The sequence below is a fragment of the Haliotis rufescens genome, unplaced genomic scaffold (genome assembly GCF_023055435.1).
Source record: "Haliotis rufescens isolate VD_foot unplaced genomic scaffold, xgHalRufe1.0.p SCAF_1, whole genome shotgun sequence".
In the NCBI taxonomy this organism is placed as follows: Eukaryota; Metazoa; Mollusca; class Gastropoda; order Lepetellida; family Haliotidae; genus Haliotis; species Haliotis rufescens.
Window position 1 is genome coordinate 49,719,320 of NW_025963779.1, and position 20,213 is coordinate 49,739,532.

Genomic DNA, 20,213 nt, shown 5'->3' on the forward strand with positions numbered 1-20,213 from the left:
GAAGTGCTCAGCATAATGTCGCGATCATATCGGTGAAGAAGTTGCGCTGACCTAGCGACAGGGAAGGGCTTTGGTGCAGTCGGCCACCGGATTAGCTGGACAATAATGTCTGAGGCTCCTCTCACCAATATTCAATACTTGTAGAGTTGCGTCCCTTCATTTATATATGCTGAACAGCGTATACAGGTAAGTCAGTTGAGATGTGGTTACATGTAATACCTTGATCTCTGATACGTTGTCTTGGGATATGAACAGTGTAAAATAATCAACTTTCTATATACAAAGACTCTTTAGCTTTTGAGACAGGTATTTTCTAATAAACTTTGTATTTAGCATTTTACAATGAAGTCCAGGAATGGTGACAATTTTTCTCGTATTGTTTCCTTATCATAATGAAGTGTAGATATGATGGCATTGGATTTATCCATGTCGAGGTATCATAACAGGACACTATTATTCTAGAGGCATGATCGAAGTTATGGGTGTATGATGTAGGTTGTGTGTATTGACTGAACATTGGTCTGTGTATGTAGCGTTCGATATACCTCCTAGCTTTGTATTTTCTTTGAACAAAATCGCTGTAACAATAGACATGCAGGTATGTTCGGAGTTTTTAGGTCATCTGTTGTTACCATGATTATAGATTGTACAACTGTACGTATCACTTCCTGTTTAAAGACCTTATCAAAGTTCACATACATGTATGAGCAATGATATTATGCTCAATTGTTGACAGAGACAATCTGGCGAAGAGGTTTCTTTGATAAGTGAAATGTGTTTTGTTTGTTTGTTGTTTAACTATATATTCCAGCTATAAGAGACGGTCTCTAAATAAGCCAGTCTGGACCAGATAATCAATGGGATACGATGACATGCATCAACCAAGTCCAATTTATTTGAAAATGTCCAGTTGAGTAGGCTCTGCACAAACAAATAATACCAAAAACACTTATTACCAAAAACCTTTAGCAGCTAATTGATAATAGAATTAAGATCATTTCGGCTCTCTGTCGAGGGCAGGCGGAGAAATGTACTATACGAAAACAGTTGTTGAACATATGGCGGAAAAAGAAATTCCATGTCGTAAGTAGAGAAAAATCGAACAAAAGTCAGCGAGCCTGACCACTCGATCCAGTCGCATCCTCTTACAAGTGAGAGAGTAAGTGAGTTTGGTTTAACGCCGCTTTTAACAGTATTCCACGGCATGTGATGCAGGTCTCAGACGTTTACAACTTCAGTGAAACCCACGAGCACGGGTATGGTGCTGACAAACCTAGAAACATATCGTATATCAAGGCATGGATTTACACACGTAATAGAGTTTATGTATGTCAATCCGTTCCAATGAGAACATTCTGTTCAAATGGTATTGCAACTAGATTAACCAAATCACAACAAGTGTTTTTTATTTAGATCCCAAAGTCGCATGTAGGACTTGAAGTTCGGAGTCGTTACAACTGAAGATGTCTGAAGAGGAAACTTTGTCAAACGTCTCAGTCCAGCCTGGTTCCTGCGTTCCCCCAACTGATCACGTGGAGGGATGCTGTGACATCACTGTAACCAGGGACTTTTGGGGCTTCCTAGAAGATGGATATGACCGTTCAGGTAAATTTTGAAGAGAGTTTTAGGTACGTAATCTCGCGATAGAAAACTCGGGGGATTACAGTTATTTCAGAAAAAAATCACCCGCCCCTCATAAATATCACAAAAAATAACATTATGATAATTATGAAATAATAGATCAATAGGCGATTCGCACCGTAAATAAATGTAGACTCAAATGAAACGTCACAATAATTACAAGGCACCTTGCTATATCAGGCAACCTTTACGTTGAAGACATTGCTTATACTGCATTCCTTCTTTTAGAGAGATGTCACCAGGTGCCCTTAATACGCTGTGACTGGACGAGTGCTGAGAGCACGAACCGTCAGGTTACACATACGACACGATGGAAGCTTCATGTCTGTGCACCGAACGCTCAACATACAGACGAAAGAGAAGTTTTACGACTTATAGGGTGTGACACCTTCACCCATCTACATCACTTTGCAGACAGGCTGTGGAAGGAGCATGACACTGAACTGCTTTATATTCAACGTGGTTTGATATTTGTATTCCAGCACAGACAGTATTCTAAGAACAAAATGGATGAATTGAAGCGAAATATACTGATGCTGTTTCAGCATCTCATCAATCGACCCGCCGCAAACAGCAACTTTGATGTTTCGCTGGATGTGTATGTAATTTTAATTGGCACAGTGAAAGATGATTGATACTTCAATTTCATAATCACAATCGTATTTTCAAGCAGTAAAGATTTTGTATAACTGGGTTTTCTGTTTGTATCCTGAGGCCGTCAACTCTCACTGCTTCGTATATATTCAAATCAAAATATGAGACAACCATGCCCCAGATTTAAAAACAGTAATATTTATTGTTAATCACATTTGGGTTTCAGGCTTGAAGAAAAGAGCGGCTCTGACAAGAACGGAACGTCATCGCTATCAAGTACGTAGGTTTGCACGTTCTGCTTACAGCATCATGCACGTTGGTTTGCACGTTCTGCTTACAGCATCAGGCACGTAGGTTTGTAAGGATCTGCTTACAGCATAATGCACGTTGGTTTGTAAGGATCTGCTTACAGCATCAGGCACGACGGTTCGTAAGGATCTGCTTAAAGCATCAGGAACGTAGTTTTGTAAGGTTCTGGTATAGCTTCATGTACGTAGGTTTGTAAGGTTCTGCTCACAGCATCAGGCACGTAGGTTTGTAAGGTTCTGCTTACATCATCATGCACGTAGTTTTGTAAGGTTCTGCGTATAGCTTCACGCATGTAGGTTTGTAAGGTTCTGCTTAAAGCATCATGCACGTTGGTTTGTAAGGATCTGCTTACAGCATCAGGCACGACGGTTCGTAAGGATCTGCTTAAAGCATCAGGAACGTAGTTTTGTAAGGTTCTGGTATAGCTTCATGTACGTAGGTTTGTAAGGTTCTGCTCACAGCATCATGCACGTAGGTTTGTAAGGTTCTGCTTACATCATCATGCACGTAGTTTTGTAAGGTTCTGCGTATAGCTTCACGCATGTAGGTTTGTAAGGTTCTGCTTAAAGCATCATGCACGTAGGTTTGTAAGGTTCTGCTCACAGCATCATGCACGTAGGTTTGTAAGGTTCTGCTTACATCATCATGCACGTAGTTTTGTAAGGTTCTGCGTATAGCTTCACGCACGTAGGTTTGTAAGGTTCTGCTTAAAGCATCATGCACGTAGGTTTGTAAGGTTGTGTTTCTAGCATCATGCACATAGGTTTGCACGTTCTGCTTACAGCATCAGGCACGTAGGTTTGTAAGGTTCTGCTTACAGTACCATGCACGTAGGTTTGTAAGGTTGTGTTTCTAGCATCATGCACGTAGGTTTGCACGTTCTGCTTAGAGCACCATGCACGTAGGTTTGCACGTTCTGTTTACAGCATCATACACGTAGGTTTGTAAGGTTCTGCTTGCAGCATCATGCACGTAGGTTTACACGTTCTTCTGTCAGCATCAGGCACGTAGGTTTGTAAGGTTCTGCTTACAGTATCATGCACGTAGGTTTGTAAGGTTCTGCTTGCAGCATCATGCACGTACGTTTACACGTTCTTCTTACAGTATCATGCACGTAGGTTGGCAAGGTACTCCTTACAGCATCATGCACGTAGGTTTGTAAGGTTGTGTTTCTAGCATCATGCACATAGGTTTGCACGTTCTGCTTACAACATCATGCACGAAGGTTTGTAAGGTTCTGCTTACATCATCATGCACGTAGTTTTGTAAGGTTCTGCGTATAGCTTCACGCACGTAGGTTTGTAAGGTTCTGCTTACAGCATCAGGCACGTAGGTTTGTAAGGTTCTGCTTACAGTACCATGCACGTAGGTTTGTAAGGTTGTGTTTCTAGCATCATGCACATAGGTTTGCACGTTCTGCTTACAGCATCAGGCACGTAGGTTTGCAAGATTCTGCTTACAGTACCATGCACGTAGGTTTGTAAGGTTGTGTTTCTAGCATCATGCACATAGGTTTGCACGTTCTGCTGACAGCATCCGGCACGTAGGTTTGTAAGGTTCTGCTTACAGTACCATGCACGTAGGTTTGTAAGGTTGTGTTTCTAGCATCATGCACGTAGGTTTGCACGTTCTGCTTACAGCATCAGGCACGTAGGTTTGCACGTTCTGTTTACAGCATCATGCACGTAGGTTTGTAAGGTTCTGCTTGCAGCATCATGCACGTAGGTTTACACGTTCTTCTTTCAGCATCAGGCACGTAGGTTTGTAAGGTTCTGCTTACAGTATCATGCACGTAGGTTTGTAAGGTTCTGCTTGCAGCATCATGCACGTACGTTTACACGTTCTTCTTACAGTATCATGCACGTAGGTTGGCAAGGTACTCCTTACAGCATCATGCACATAGATTTGTAAGGATCTACTTACAGCTTCATGCACGTAGGTTATGAGATAAAGAGATGTCATCACTATCTAGTGTGTAATCTATGGTTGCACGCTTTCAAATAAAGGAATGTGTCTCAAAAAATTTCTTTAAATTCAAAGGCTCAGAGCTGCAACTACAAAGAATTGAAGTGCGACTTCAAGAACAAATGTCTGGCCACATTAGAAACATGGAGAACGTTGTCTGCACGATGATTCAGAAACATCAAACATATATGGAAGGCAAACTCCAGAATATCGCATTGGCTGTAAGTTCACAACGAGATACGACAAACATGCAAAAAACAGTTCAACGTGAACGTGACATAACACCAGGGTCTACTGAACAGGATTCTCATGTCCATGGCGCTAACACCACACTGGAAGAACCTTTCACACCAGGGGGCACACCTGTTGATGATAAGCAGGAAGTTCCTGAAACCACAGAAATGTAGGTATAACAATGATAAACTTGTATGTCATATGTAATCTTACCTAAAATAATATCTCAGGTATACCGATGTTTGAGCTTATACCATTAAAACATGTGGACCACAATGATTTTTATACAGATGGAAATGAATAAGGGAACAGTGAAGAATATGGGGAAATAATCTTGAGATGTTGAGATATGTTTTATGGTAGACAAGGCTTGGAACATATGGTAGCATATCCTTTTTCTGGGTCTAAATCAGTGTTGCTTTATTCACGTCCATCAGTATGTTTAATTTGACAATCGTCCTATTTAATGAGTGTGTTTGTGACAATCCCATTACACAACGTAGTGATTCATCTGAATAGTTCATGTTCCACATCTTATACATTTTAACTTAAAAATATCGATCATCTATTTCGCTACAATGGATTTTTGATGATGACTGTATTGCATCCGTAGCTATCCAGACGCTGACGTTACCGTTGAGGGTAACGACAAGGTGTTAGAAGAAATTCCCGGCTCTCCTATCATGGGTCAAACCACTGTACCAACGACAGTCAGTGATGACACATTGAACGGGGATACATCAGTGCTAAGGTATATTCTGCAATACATGAGAAACCTAGTGGTTAGCGCTTGCTCTCCTCTTACACTTTATTCTCATGAATATTTCAAATTAATTATATGCACTTGTGTTAAACTCACAAAATATAATCCGACCTTAGATTATCACAGTATGAATGAAATTAAAAAAGGTTTTAATACTTGTAAATTGAGTATGAGCATCAGTTTCTTTCGTACAATGTGTCTCCTGTGTGTTCAGTTGTATGGACATTCATGTTTATAGGAAGGACAAATACATTTAATAATTTCAATATGTGTGTGTGTATGTGTGTGTGTGTGTGTGTGCGTGCGTGCGTGCGTGCGTGTGTGTGTGTACAGTGATCTTACTACAAAGGGTAAACAAAAACGATAAAGGTTCAAATAGGTAAATGAGCTTCCAGTAGTCTTAATATATTTAGGTACAGGTAATGTTAGCTACAATGTATATACTTTATTTGGGAAAATAATATGCTCATTATCTTTGGACAAACATTGCTGTTTCAGTTTGCAGACTATTCAGCAAACCACATCAAGTGAAATAATTAGCAGTAAGAAAGTTACATTTCTCATTTGTAAAGTACATTTATTAATGTTTACACGGACATATATATACGCAGTACTCATAATTTATTAACACATCTTGTACAATAATACATTTGTTTGAGAAACATTTCGGAGTGATGTATTTCCCTCTTTATGCATGTTTGCGATTGTTATTGTTTTAGAGAACTATTACGAAGCTCAACAACTGCTCTCAACTCTGAACATTACTCTTGACGGATGGAAAAGACTGACAGAGTCAACTGCACTGGCCCTGGAAGTTGGTATGTTAAAACGTGTATCATAGATTTTGTTGTGTCAAACAATTTGATGCTACGTGCCATCGTTAAGTTTGATATTATTCTTGATTCGATAACTGTAAGCTATCAATGCAAAGTTGTCTCATACTGGATACGTTTGCTTAGACAACAAGATACACGATACTCTAGACGTTTCTATTGCATGCTTGAACGTCTTGATGATTCTGGCAATATGAACTGGGCCTCAGCTATTGATGAAATTTCCTTTTCCCACGGATTTGCAAATATAGGAGGTTGGAAATAAATTAAATGTCCTTCAAGATGTAAAGATATGTATTGCCATATAAGATGTGTAAAATCGCTTCATGCCTACTTGATGTTTAAAATGGATTTAACAGCTATTTAATCTATATGTTTACGCATCTTTACTACGTTTAACGAAGTTCAGTGGTGGTATAACGCATACCCTAAATACAGTTATGCATACATTTCAAATAGAATGATATTGTAACATCTATGTGTCCTACTGCAAATATTACCAAGAATTTGAATACCATTAGTTATTGATATGTCCAGTAGATGAAGATATAAGAATCAAGTACTCACCTGACTATCATAATACGTATCCAACACAAAGCCAACTTGTACAGTTAATACACAGGAAAAATAGCCACATTCGTCTCAGACTTGCAGATTTTGTCAATAAAATATTTGAAAGAAGACGACACATTGAACATTAATGAAACTCAAAATTTACATGCATCCAGATCTAAAATACGAATGGTGAATAACAAAACGTATACCTTGATGGATAACAACTTCTGATTTATTGCTTAAATGGTGGTCAACGAAAATTTTCCCTTCAACAAAATGGCCACAGATCCGAAATCTATCTCGTCTATCTGTCTGTATATCTATATCATTCTACTATTTATCATATCCTTTAGTAGTAACCACCACTATGTTCATTATTTGGATATCCTCTCGGAAGAATATAGCAATATCTTTCGCTAATTTATCTTTTATCACTTCAGGATATGATTCATTGCTCTCATATGATCAATCATGACGCTGGTTTAATGACGAACATTTACAACTTTTTGTATAACTGTTCCCAATAGCACACCCTTCACCACCAAGAACTAATGCTGCCGTCACAGTATTGTGTGTTGATGTTTCCGAAAGTGTTGGAGAAAGCGGCCTGGGAGAACTGAAGGAGTTTGCCAATAGGTTTATCGATGGTACGTAGACAGTTTTATAACCATATACAGCATAAATGGCGTAAAATGTGCACTAAGCACATCTATACTGAGAGGTCGATTGTTGAACAATACCGGCCATTACACTAACTGTTACAGATTAAAGGTTGTACCATACGGGATCTCGTTCTGACTAACAGACTGAATGTTTTACCAAACAGGGCTTCGTAGTGACTATCAAATGTTTCACCATACAGGTCCTCCCAGAGACTGACACTGTGTTGCAGGTATAGAGACGACGGCTGAGCAGCACGGTCTGGAGGAGAACATCGGCGTGGTGGCAATGGGCGGAGATGTGTCGGTCGTCCAGGAGATTACAAATGACTATGGAAGGGTCAGGGATACAATAGGTATACCGTTACTTTAGGGACCCATCTTTATAAACCATATATAAGAGTCATTTTTGAAGTATCTGTATTCGGATTTAAATAGCGTTTTCCTTTCTTGAGAGGAATACTTGAATTTCTAAAATCGAGAAAAGTAACTAAATGTACGCATCGTTATAGTTACCTATATTTTGTTTTCAACCATCCAGCTTTGAATCATCATATTTTATCATTTATAAATTTGCTTTGTAGATGACTTGGTTCTTCGAGGAACGAGTCCCATATTTGAGGCTATCGTTGTTTCCGTGGCATCTATCAGGAACAGAGGTAAGTATTACCTCTTACAGCATACACGAGGCTACGGGTCGTCCAAGTCGTCTGTCGCGCATCATTTAGCTGTACACAAGTACCTCGATATGTGTAGAAGTGTCTGTATGTGTATGTGTGTATGTGTGTATGTCGAACACTTGTGACTGTTCTGGCTTCCTATACTAAACTGACGTCCAAAAGAAACTTTACAAACTGAAAATATAACTTTCAGACAAAGTATAAATTTCTTTTCGATGTATCTAAAACACATAACCTAAATAAAACAATAGTGTATGCAGAAAATGTTAATCGTCTGTTACATGTTTGCGAGATAACACGCGAACAAGTGAAAAACACGTGCACCACGGACAACTGCAAATGCACGTGCGGGTAAGGATATAAAACGATTGCAACGGCAAGTCAGACATCCACAGTGATAAAAAAACACAATGGAAATGCCAGGACTCACAGTCGAACAACGTGAACGAGCCTTGGGTATGGAACAGACAGGAGCCACCCACGCCCATATTGCACGAACCTTCGGTTGCTCCCTTGTTGCCGTTACCAACTTGATGCAACGTTACAGACAGACAGGGCGGACCGCTGACAGGCTAAGAACAGGCAGACCCAGGGTGACCACGCCCCATGATGACCGGTACTTGCGTACCTTGCTCCTCCGAAATCGCTTCCTGACAGTGACGTCATCGGCGACAAATGCTTTAGGTCACACAGGGTTAGTCGACAGACAGTGGCCAGGAGACTCAGGGCTCATGGAATCAGGGCTTTTAGACCTTACAGAGGACAGCTATTGACAGCGCAACATCGTCGTTTGCGATTGAGATGGGCCCGGACTGTATGACGTTGGCAACGACGTCACCGGCAGAGGGTTGTCTTCACTGACGAAGGTCGATTCTGTATGTTTAGGGCTGATGGAAGATAACGTGTTTACCGCCGAATGGGTGAACGAACGGCGGCGTTTGCGTGAGTACCATATGGTGGAGGGGTTGTCATGGTGTGGGGAGGGATCTGTGGGCAGGAGAGGACACCGCTGGTCATCGTTGACGGAAACTTGACAGCTCAGCGTTACATGGATAACATTCTTCGTCCAGTTGTCCTACCATTTCTCCATCAGCAGCCACGTGGTGTCAATTATCAGCATGACAACGCTAGAGCCCATACAGCCAGAATTGTCACTAACTTCCTCGCAGCCAACAACGTCAACGGCCTGGCGTGGCCTGCACGCTCACCCGACATGTCCTCCATAGAGCACCTCTGGGACTTGATGGATCGTCGTGTTCGACAACGACCATACTCTCCAGCCAACCGGCAAGAACTGATCTTGGCCCTCCAAGAAGAATGGCGTCAAATCCCACGTGACCTCATCAGACGACTAACTTTTTCTGTGCGTCGAAGAGTTTTTGCGTGTATTGAGGCATTTGGTGGTCACACACGCTACTAATGAATTGTTATTGAGCGATTGTTTATGTACTCTGCCTATTGTCCATGATTCTGAAAGCTCGAGTTTTGTACCACACCCAACTTTGGGGGGCTCTGACGTCATTCTCGGTGGCGGTATGATTGTCATTTTCAGTGTTGATTATGTTGATATATTGATCTTCTCAATACACTTTACTTCATACATGTATGTTTTGTTGTTTTTGAGCAAGAGTGACTTCAAACTCTGGTAAAGTTTCTTTTGGACGTCAGTTTATATCCAGCTCCCACATTCAGCTGATATGATTGTAATGATGTTCCAAGTTGCTTTTAATCTCACTCACTCACTCATCGTACTCACTCATCCACCCACTCACTCACTCAAACCGCGTACTCACATAACCTAAACACATGCTGAATAGATATTTTGTATTCGGTTTCGGAGAGTTTCGTTGTGTAATAAATTGCACTTAATAGCACTTCTATTTTTCTGATAAACAGTTGTTAACGGTTTAACACTTCAGTACATGCTGTAAATACTGGTTGTGTTGTACAGCGGGTGTTCTCAGGATCGGCGGCATTCACAACGTCAAGCCACGGATTATTTTCCTCACGGATGGTTTTGCAACCAATGAACATCAGTCAGATGGACCAGACACGGCCATCCAAGATTCTAACGTACGATTTCTTTCTCTTGCTTATGATCATCAACAACAGGATGCTAATAGTTGACAGGGAGGGTCATATACATTATATATACATTATTATAATTCGTATAACATTATATACCCGTTTCATAACACATGAACCTTTTGTTTGAAATGTTAACCCTGATCTGGTGGTTGAATTACGATATCGGAATTCCTAAAATTGTAAACTTCAATCACATGTATGTAACTATAACCATTATGATTACTCGTGAACGATGAGAGTTCTTTTTGAACTTGTATATCTTCCGATTTGTAATTGTGTACGTGTGTATTGCTAGTTGAAGGTCCAGATTGTCCGCCTAACAACTGTGTTGGCACGGGAGAAGAGTCATACGGTTCCACTTTTGTGGGTACCGGTGGGGAATGCTGACAAGGTATTGAACCCGTATTGACATTTCTAATATTATGTCAACATTTGCGTGGCGATATTAATTATGCTAAGTATGTTATATCAGTAACTCCTATTGTACATGACACGGAAGTGAGGATTTATTACTTTTTTCACATTTACCTAATATATTATTTTAATTAAGGTGAACATTTTCAGTCGTTTCTGTCCTCGTTGGCGAGACTGGGAAATCAAGAATTGGTCGAAGGGAAGGACATTCACAGTCTGTGTAACCGTTACAGATTACAGGTGACTTTATTTTCATACTTCAAGATTTTACGAATTAGTGATAGATTTTTTCATCCATCTACTCAGGCAAAGTTGGAATTAATCTCGATACACTTGATCCAAAAGGGTATACATCTTCTCTTGTAAAGTGCCTATGTCAGGTATTTTGTTAAATTGTATCTTCACTTTACCGTTCGTTTAAGCTGAAAAATTAAATAAACATGAACAGCAACGCTTTTATTGAGGCCAGGCAAATTATACATTACCTCTGCAGTTCAAGGTGCATTACTTTTTTATATCAATAATCATATAACTGTTTTGTAGGATACGATCGCTAAAATCTACATATGCCTGGAAAAGACCTTTTCTAAGGACAAAGAGGGAATAGAACGCAACATTGATGCAGTAGCTGGGGCATTCATGGGTGACATGACTCACGAAGAGAAGGTGACCGTATGCTCTCTATATTCAACTCGGTGTGCCAGAAGGAGGATCTGGTCTAGTTCTTCATTTGCATTAATAAATTATATTTACTGAACTGGGTCGATGTTTCTGCTGGTGGACTGACGATAAAAACTCATAAACTCAGTAGCATTTATCTATGCTGAGTCAACTACAAGATATGTTTGGGCCAAAACATTAAAACTGACACCCACGGTGTTGCAAAATGAATACATTTCTGAAAGACTTTTCTTTACTTTTAAGCAGCTGGATCTCTGCACTTGTAGACAGCAGACGTAATTTAAAATTAACATACTGTTTTTTTATTAGTTTCAACAAAATCACTAAATGCACTATCGTGTGACTGGATATTCTGGTTAATCGATCACTTGATTGTCTGGTTTGTTTACAGGCCGCCGACGTATGGCAAGAGTACTATAAATAAATACTTAGTTTTTTAATTGCAATTGTGTGAATGGTCGGTGTTACCGGTTGGGCAGGACATGCTAACCCTTTTCCCGAACACCGGTTTTTTTAATTGTCCATTCATATAATTTTCACAGCTAATTTTCACGTTACGCCAAATGGAATCTGTTTCGGAGGATGATCTATACTGGGTATTCTCTTGCAATTTATATCCGCTAGCATATCAGATTCAGCTTTACGTTCTATCATTTGTCGGCTACGGGTGAATATAAAAAATATTTTGATTGGCCATATTACCATAGCGTCAACAAGTGACTTTACACATGTAGGCGATAGACACCAGGTTAAAAATACTTGGTACATTGCATGTGTTGCGTTTCAAACTGTATAGGTTAAGTTTCTCGATTAGCACCTTATAAAATTAACTTTACTTTACTTAATTGAAATTACTTGTCTACAATGATCATGTTTACAGTTTGTGACTTTTTACATTGCCTAGTCGTATGTTGTTTTAGGTTACCGTTATCCAAGCAGTGAAAGAAAAGATACAGACGAAGGACACCAAACTACCCGATGATGGTCCAAGTGATTATGACAATGTCTTAGAACGAAAGGGGTTACCTCCCCTTGGGTCCAGAGTGATACGGGGCCCTGACTGGAAGTATGGGGACCAGGATGTGGAAGGGCCTGGAACCGTAGTCAATCATGCAAATGATCACCGTAAGATCAACCTTACGAATTCAATATCCGGATGACATAACATGTACATGTAGACATGTGTCAATGATGGTGATTTATCCATTAGGATATTATGGCACGGGGTACATAGGCTCACACACAGGATACATCACACCATATACCCCTCGAGCTCGGTTGACAGCGAATTTATGGGAAATAATTGTCCGCTCCTTAAACAATCAGAAGGTAGTATTTTATATGAATGCTCTAGTGAGTGGGTAGATGAACGCAATCAACAATAAAGTAATGCACTCTGGACCTAACAAGTGAGTGATTTAAGCCACAACTGCCACAACATGAAAACCCCACTGAGTCACAGTGTACTGACTCCGAGCCGACCAGTTCTCGGATAGCCCCGTAATGCCGCGCGCCAGGCAGGGTAACCACAACTATCACCTTTAACGTCTTTTTGTATGCCGCGGCCGAGGATCGAACCCTCGACACTCGCCGGACGCTGTACCACCAGACCACTGAGGCGGTCTCCCACAATGCGGGTATTCCAGACGAAGTAATGCTATTTGCCTTCCTTTTTCAGAGTTTTTGTGGGTGCAATGGGATCTTAGCTGCGGCAACTGTAGGTACCGATATGGATATGAGGAACACTTCGACGTTCTCCTTATCGACCAACCACGACGTCTGGCGACACACGAACTGATTGAGATAGGTGTAAAGGTCAAGAGAGGTACATTATTCATGACTTTCAGTTGTTTCCGTTGAGAAAAATTCATAAAAAACTTAGTCCGTTTGTTGACCTTCTTTGCTCAATTGAGTATTAATTATTGCGTGTCTACTTATAACTTAGCATATTGTCTTGAATTTTCCTCAAACAAATCAACAGGTGTCAGTAATGTAAGAAGGTTAATACACGACAGATAATGTATGGATGCCTTGATGTGGTCGGATTGTTCTCTTTGTTGGCAACACTTGCATTTTAGTCTACAGTTTTCAAATAATGACAAATAAAGTTGGGGCCCGCAGGAACGGAAAAAAAGTTTCAAGATATTTTTAGAGAAAATAAAAGAGTGTTGACAGCCAATGATAGTTATACATTGTACATCTGTTTACAGGAGTTAACTGGTCATATGCAAACCAAGATGGGGGTCCTGACGGACGCGGGATAGTAATACGAAAACGGAAGGATGGGAGAGTGAAAGTAAAATACAACATTAATTAATGATACACTTGTATTTGCACCGAGTTATTGCATCTTGAACACATATAAAGTGGATAATTATTACACTAACAAAACATAATTTCCAAGGATTCGACCCTTACGTCTTTGTACACTTTCAGGTGAGGTGGGACAATGGTCACATAAACACCTACTATTTTGGAGGCCATGGGAAATTTGACCTCGAAGTCAGGTAAGGTCCATGAAAAAGAAATCACTTTTGTACAAAATACTAGATTTATCATCTACATAATATGAAACGTCAACACCAGTCTCGATTATCTGCTGTAAGAGATAGTTGTGACAATAATATGAATGTATCATTGAAAATTACTGATGACACCAGGTGTCACAATATATGTATGCTGTGTAGGAATGTCAACACATGGAAGTACAGCTGATGGTTTAAGCTCAGCCATGTTTCAGTTTCTCCTCTCCATATTTGTTTCAGTACGGAGGAAGACGAATTATCTGCGATAATTGCTGCATCCTTAGAAGAAACAGCATCTCCTCCAAGAGAACATCAGGGTGGGTTTTCGGTATTTGATAACGTAAACTAAATGTATATACTGTTAGTTGAGGAGTACATAAAGCTGCATTTTTAATAGATGAAGACATCAGGAGATCGCTGCAGACAGACGGCAGACCGTACATGGTCTGGCAGTGGAAGGACGACGATGGGAACTGGAGGTTATACACACAGAAGCAGATAGAAAAGTTGGAGAGGGAATACGTTCGGAAATCTGCCAGGTCATGCGTTCTACAAAAAGGTGGTCAGAGGTAAACGTGTGGCCATTGAACCTAAAACATTGAAAGAGAATCTGATACAAACGTCTTCATTTATAACAGAATAGGCATAGTGTAAGTACTAACGCACTTCTTACACTATTTCGGTAACACATTTCTAAGCATCATTGAAACATGTGTATGCCCTCTTTTTTAAATATGTAAATGCATTTCGATGGTGTAATTGTCATTTGACTGTTGCAGTTTTCGTGTCACATTCAAAGAACCGATGTCACAAAAGTCATCCGAAGATGGGAGAAGATGTGAAGTTCAAAGACTCGGTGAGCAGTTTTATTGAAATAATTAACTATTAGACAGGCAACTTACAGATTCTGTTACTTAAGAGTTCTCTTGTAATACGTGAATTGTTTGTACTTCTGTGCAGCTGTGGGTGCTGAGGACCGTGACCAGCTCATCTGTCAAACATCCGCTGTGGAAGACGTGGGATGGATGTGGATGGAAGGGGACCATGGGCAGCAGTAGTAGTGATGAACTGAACAGTGGATGTATACATGCTGCATATGTACATGTGGCGAACAGTGGATGTATACATGCTGCATATGTACATGTGGTGAACAGTGGATGTATACATGCTGCATATGTACATGTGGCGAACAGTGGATGTATACATGCTGCATATGTACATGTGGTGAACAGTGGATGTATACATGCTGCATATGTACATGTGGTGAACAGTGGATGTATACATGCTGCATATGTACATGTGGTGAACAGTGGATGTATACATGCTGCATATGTACATGTGGTGAACAGTGGATGTATACATGCTGCATATGTACATGTGGCGAACAGAGGATGTATACATGCTGCATATGTACATGTGGTGAACAGTGGATGTATACATGCTGTATATGTACATGTGGTGAACAGTGGATGTATACATGCTGCATATGTACATGTGGTGAACAGTGGATGTATACATGCTGCATATGTACATGTGGCGAACAGAGGATGTATACATGCTGCATATGTACATGTGGTGAACAGTGGATGTATACATGCTGCATATGTACATGTGGTGAACAGTGGATGTATACATGCTGCATATGTACATGTGGTGAACAGTGGATGTATACATGTACATATACAGCATGTATACATCCACTGTTCACAGTGAACAGTGAATGTATACATGCTGTTTATGTACATGTGGCGAACAGTGGATGTATACATGCTGTATATGTACATGTGGCGAACAGTGGATGTATACATGCTGCATATGTACATGTGGTGAACAGTGGATGTATACATGCTGCATATGTACATGTGGTGAAATGTGGATGTATACATGCTGCATATGTACATGTGGTGAACAGTGGATCTATGCATGCTGTACATGTACATGTGGTGAACAGTTCATCACGAAGAATATATAAATATTAATGTGTCTTTTTTATAAAATATGTAAGTTATGACAGCTTGTAAAAATTAGAAACATTTCCTAAATATTTCCCTGTTGTATTTTTTATGGTTATATGACAGTGCACGAATTATATAATTATCCTGTAAACTGTATTTAGTTTTGCAGGTATATATCAGTATATTTTTGCCAACCTCGTTTTCACGTAATTCAATGTTTTGAATCCCGTTTTGGTAAGAAATCTATCAGAGGATCATAGTATGCTTTTATAGAGCTTCATGGCACACTGTTATCTCGTAAAAATAATCATATGTCCATGCCATCATGTTACGCATATTGTTTAGGATGTTCCAGTACCTCATCAGCATCGATGTCAACAACGTGCCTGTCAAAACGATCTTGTTTACTTGTTTCAAGAGTGTTGCATTGACCGTAACTTTTGAAGAATTCATCGTTCTAAGCACACAGTTACGCAAATTAACCATCAGATACAGATTAATCATACCTTCATTCTTCAACAAACAGATCACAATCACTTGGCAGCTTGATATTTATCCATATTTGTGTGAATTTGTGATCAGGGCTGAGCTATGTGTTTCGCCGACGCCCGCCATTTTAACTTTGTGACAGCTAGCTTAGGTCGCGATGAAGTTACTGAATTTGGCTAATGCTTAGCATTTTGCATTATAAAGTTTATTTAATCTAATGAACTATGTCCAGAGCAACCCAGAATCGTATTTCATGATATGTCAAGACATGTATTAAAGTTACTGTCAATTCTGACATCAGGAACTATGTAATCTTCGCTGATGTATTCATGCGCAGTATTTAGCGTCACTATTTATGAACATGTTTCTCATAAATATGACATCCAGTGCTTCTGTCAAAGCATACCAGTGGCCAATTCGTGTTATCAAACGTCTTATGCATAAGATAAATTCCAATTGCCTCCTGACATTTGTAATCTTCCTCTTTGAATTGTCCATCGTAGTTCCCAGTCGATGTTGCTTGTTGTTATTACGTCCTCTCGGCAGGCAGCAAGGACGTAGCTTCGACGTAGCAGGACGTAATTGTTTATCTTGTGATATTGGAAGGCAATTAGTGAATCAATTAGACAGAATTAATTGATTGGTATACCAAATTACCTCCTGAGACGGTTTGCCTTCCTCTTTATTTCAGTGATTTTACATTTTGAAAGTAGATCCCTCAAAGGAATAAGGACGTAAAGAGACGTAATTTCTCGTAATTTGATTGGTCAATAACAGACATGTGACCATTTTCTCACACCTATAAATACGATGAGATCCATTCTGGGTCATTCTGACTTTGGCAGTCTAAAGGTCAGTTTCAATCAAAGGGCAGATAATTCAGCCCAAAAGTTCCCCTTGTCCTTACTTGATCATTTCTATAAATAGACTGCATTTTTGAACACAGACACAAATTGCTATCTTAGTAACTGTAAAGTTATTCAGATAAAGAAGTCATCTATATATATTTATAGCAGTAAACTACCATTATAGTTATAGGCAATAATTGTTTTGCCCTGACACTGGTCCTTACAAATAAACCTTAAAACCTTAAAGGGATCTACTTATTTGGAAGCATTGTGTTGTCCATATAATGCATTGTTATACCCACATGAATAAAAACTAATTATTCATTGAAAAGAAGTGTTTTGACTCTCCAGACGTCAAGGTTTATCAGAAGTTCGGGTCCGGGCCGCAAAAATGGGTTCATGTGGTAAACAGTAGATGTATGCATGCTATATATGTACATGTGATGAACTGAACAGTAGATGTATGCATGCTATATATGTTCATGTGGTAAACAGTAGATGTATGCATGCTATATATGTACATGTGATGAACTGATCAGTAGATGTATACATGCTATATATGTACATGTGATGAACTGAACAGTAGATGTATACATGCTGTATATGTACATGTGGTGGACTGATCAGTAGGTGTATACATGCTGTATATGTACATGTGATGAACTGAACAGTAGATGTATGCATGCTATATATGTTCATGTGGTAAACAGTAGATGTATGCATGCTATATATGTACATGTGATCAACTGATCAGTAGATGTATACATGCCGTATATGTACATGTGATGAACTGAACAGTAGATGTATACATGCTGTGTATGTACATGTGGTGGACTAATCAGTAGGTGTATACATGCTGTATATGTACATGTGATGAACTGAACAGTAGATGTATACATGCTGTATATGTACATGTGGTGGACTGATCAGTAGGTGTATACATGCTGTATATGTACATGTGATGAACTGAACAGTAGATGTATACATGCTGTATATGTAAATGTGGTAGACTGAACAGTAGATGAATACATACTGTATATGTACATTTGGTGGACTGATCAGTAGGTGTATACATGCTGTATATGTACATGTGGTGGACTGAACAGTAGATGTATATATGCTGTATATGTACATGTGGTAGACTGAATCAGTAATTGTATACATGGTTTATATGTACATGTGATTAACTGAACAGTAGAAGTATACATGCTGTATATGTACATGTGGTAAACAGTAGATGTATACATGCTGTATGTGTACATGTGGTGGACTGAACATTAATTGTATACATCCTGTATATGTACATGTGGTGGACTGAACAATACATGAATACATGCTGTGTATGTAAATGTGGTAGACTGAACAATACATGAATACATGCTGTGTATGTACATGTGGTGGACTGAACAATACATGAATACATGCTGTGTATGTAAATGTGGTAGACTGAACAGTAGGTGTATGCATGCTGGGTATGTAAATGTGGTCGACTGAACAATACATAAATACATGCTGTATATGTACATGTGGTGGACTGAACAGTACATGAATACATGCTGTGTATGTAAATGTGGTGGACTGAACAATACATGAATACATGCTGTGTATGTAAATGTGGTGGACTGAACAATACATGAATACATGCTGTGTATGTAAATGTGGTAGACTGAACAGTAGGTGTATGCATCCTGTGTATGTACATGTGGTGGACTGAACAATACATGAATACATGATATATATGTACATGTGGTGGACTGAACAATACATGAATACATGCCGTATATGTACATGTGGTAGACTGAACAATACATGAATACATGCTGTGTATGTAAATGTGGTAGACTGAACAATACATGAATACATGCTGTGTATGTACATGTGGTGGACTGAACAATACATGAATACATGCTGTGTATGTAAATGTGGTAGACTGAACAGTAGGTGTATACATGCTGTGTATGTAAATGTGGTGGACTGAACAATACATGAATACATGCTGTATATCTACATGTGGTGGACTGAGCAGTACATGAATACATGCTGTGTATGTAACTGTGGTAGACTGAACAGTAGGTGTATACATGCTGTGTATGTACATGTGGTGGACTGAACAATACATGAATACATGCTGTATATGTACATGTGGTGGACTGAACAATACATGAATACATGCTGTGTATGTAAATGTGGTAGACTGAACAATACATGAATACATGCTGTGTATGTACATGTGGTGGACTGAACAGTACATGAATACATGCTGTATATGTAAATGTGGTGGACTGAACAATACATGAATACATGCTGTATATGTACATGTAGTGGACTGAACAGTACATGAATACATGCTGTGTATGTAAATGTGGTAGACTGAACAGTACATGTATACATGCTGTGTATGTAAATGTGGTGGACTGAACAATACATGAATACATGCTGTATATGTACATGTGGTGGACTGAACAATACATGAATACATGCTGTGTATGTAAAGGTGGTGGACTGAACAATACATGAATACATGCTGTATGTGTACATGTGCTGGACTGAACGGTACATGAACACATGCTGTGTATGTAAATGTCGTAGACTGAACAGTAGGTGTATACATGCTGTGTATGTACATGTGGTGGACTGAACAATACATGAATACATGCTGTATATGTACATGTGGTGGACTGAACAATACATGAATACATGCTGTGTGTGTAAATGTGGTAGACTGAACAATACATGAATACATGCTGTGTATGTACATGTGGTGGACTGAACAATACATGAATACATGCTGTGTATGTAAATGTGGTAGACTGAACAATACATGAATACATGCTGTGTATGTAAATGTGGTGGACTGAACAATACATGAATACATGCTGTATGTGTACACGTGGTGGACTGAACAATACATGAATACATGCTGTGTATGTACATGTGTGGACTGAACAGTAGATGAATACATACTGTATATGTACATTTG

General features: G+C 39.4%; 1 protein-coding gene across 1 annotated transcript; it reads left to right on the forward strand.

Moving 5' to 3' along the window:
* The first annotated feature begins 4 nt into the window (after positions 1–4).
* LOC124131402 lies at positions 5–15,613 on the forward strand. Its single transcript, XM_046494667.2, has 24 exons — positions 5–186; positions 1,414–1,605; positions 1,870–2,239; positions 2,462–2,511; positions 4,585–4,912; positions 5,357–5,494; positions 6,005–6,048; positions 6,226–6,324; positions 7,422–7,541; positions 7,787–7,909; positions 8,138–8,212; positions 10,185–10,306; positions 10,617–10,712; positions 10,886–10,975; positions 11,279–11,401; positions 12,337–12,541; positions 13,095–13,241; positions 13,627–13,712; positions 13,853–13,923; positions 14,182–14,258; positions 14,339–14,510; positions 14,721–14,797; positions 14,902–15,022; positions 15,062–15,613. Exons 2-23 carry the CDS (start codon positions 1,464–1,466, stop codon positions 14,997–14,999), a joined length of 2,853 nt encoding a protein of 950 aa, XP_046350623.2. The 5' UTR covers positions 5–186; positions 1,414–1,463; the 3' UTR covers positions 15,000–15,022; positions 15,062–15,613.
* Positions 15,614–20,213: the final 4,600 nt, after the last annotated feature.

Excerpts from the sequence above, each read along its gene's own strand:
- LOC124131402 (XM_046494667.2), top strand. The coding sequence starts at position 1,464 with ATGTCTGAAGAGGAAACTTTGTCAAACGTCTCAGTCCAGCCTGGTTCC. Across the intron at positions 2,512-4,584 it reads CGGAACGTCATCGCTATCAA|GCTCAGAGCTGCAACTACAA; the intron begins GTACGTAGGTTT and ends TTAAATTCAAAG. Across the intron at positions 5,495-6,004 it reads GGGGATACATCAGTGCTAAG|TTTGCAGACTATTCAGCAAA; the intron begins GTATATTCTGCA and ends TTGCTGTTTCAG.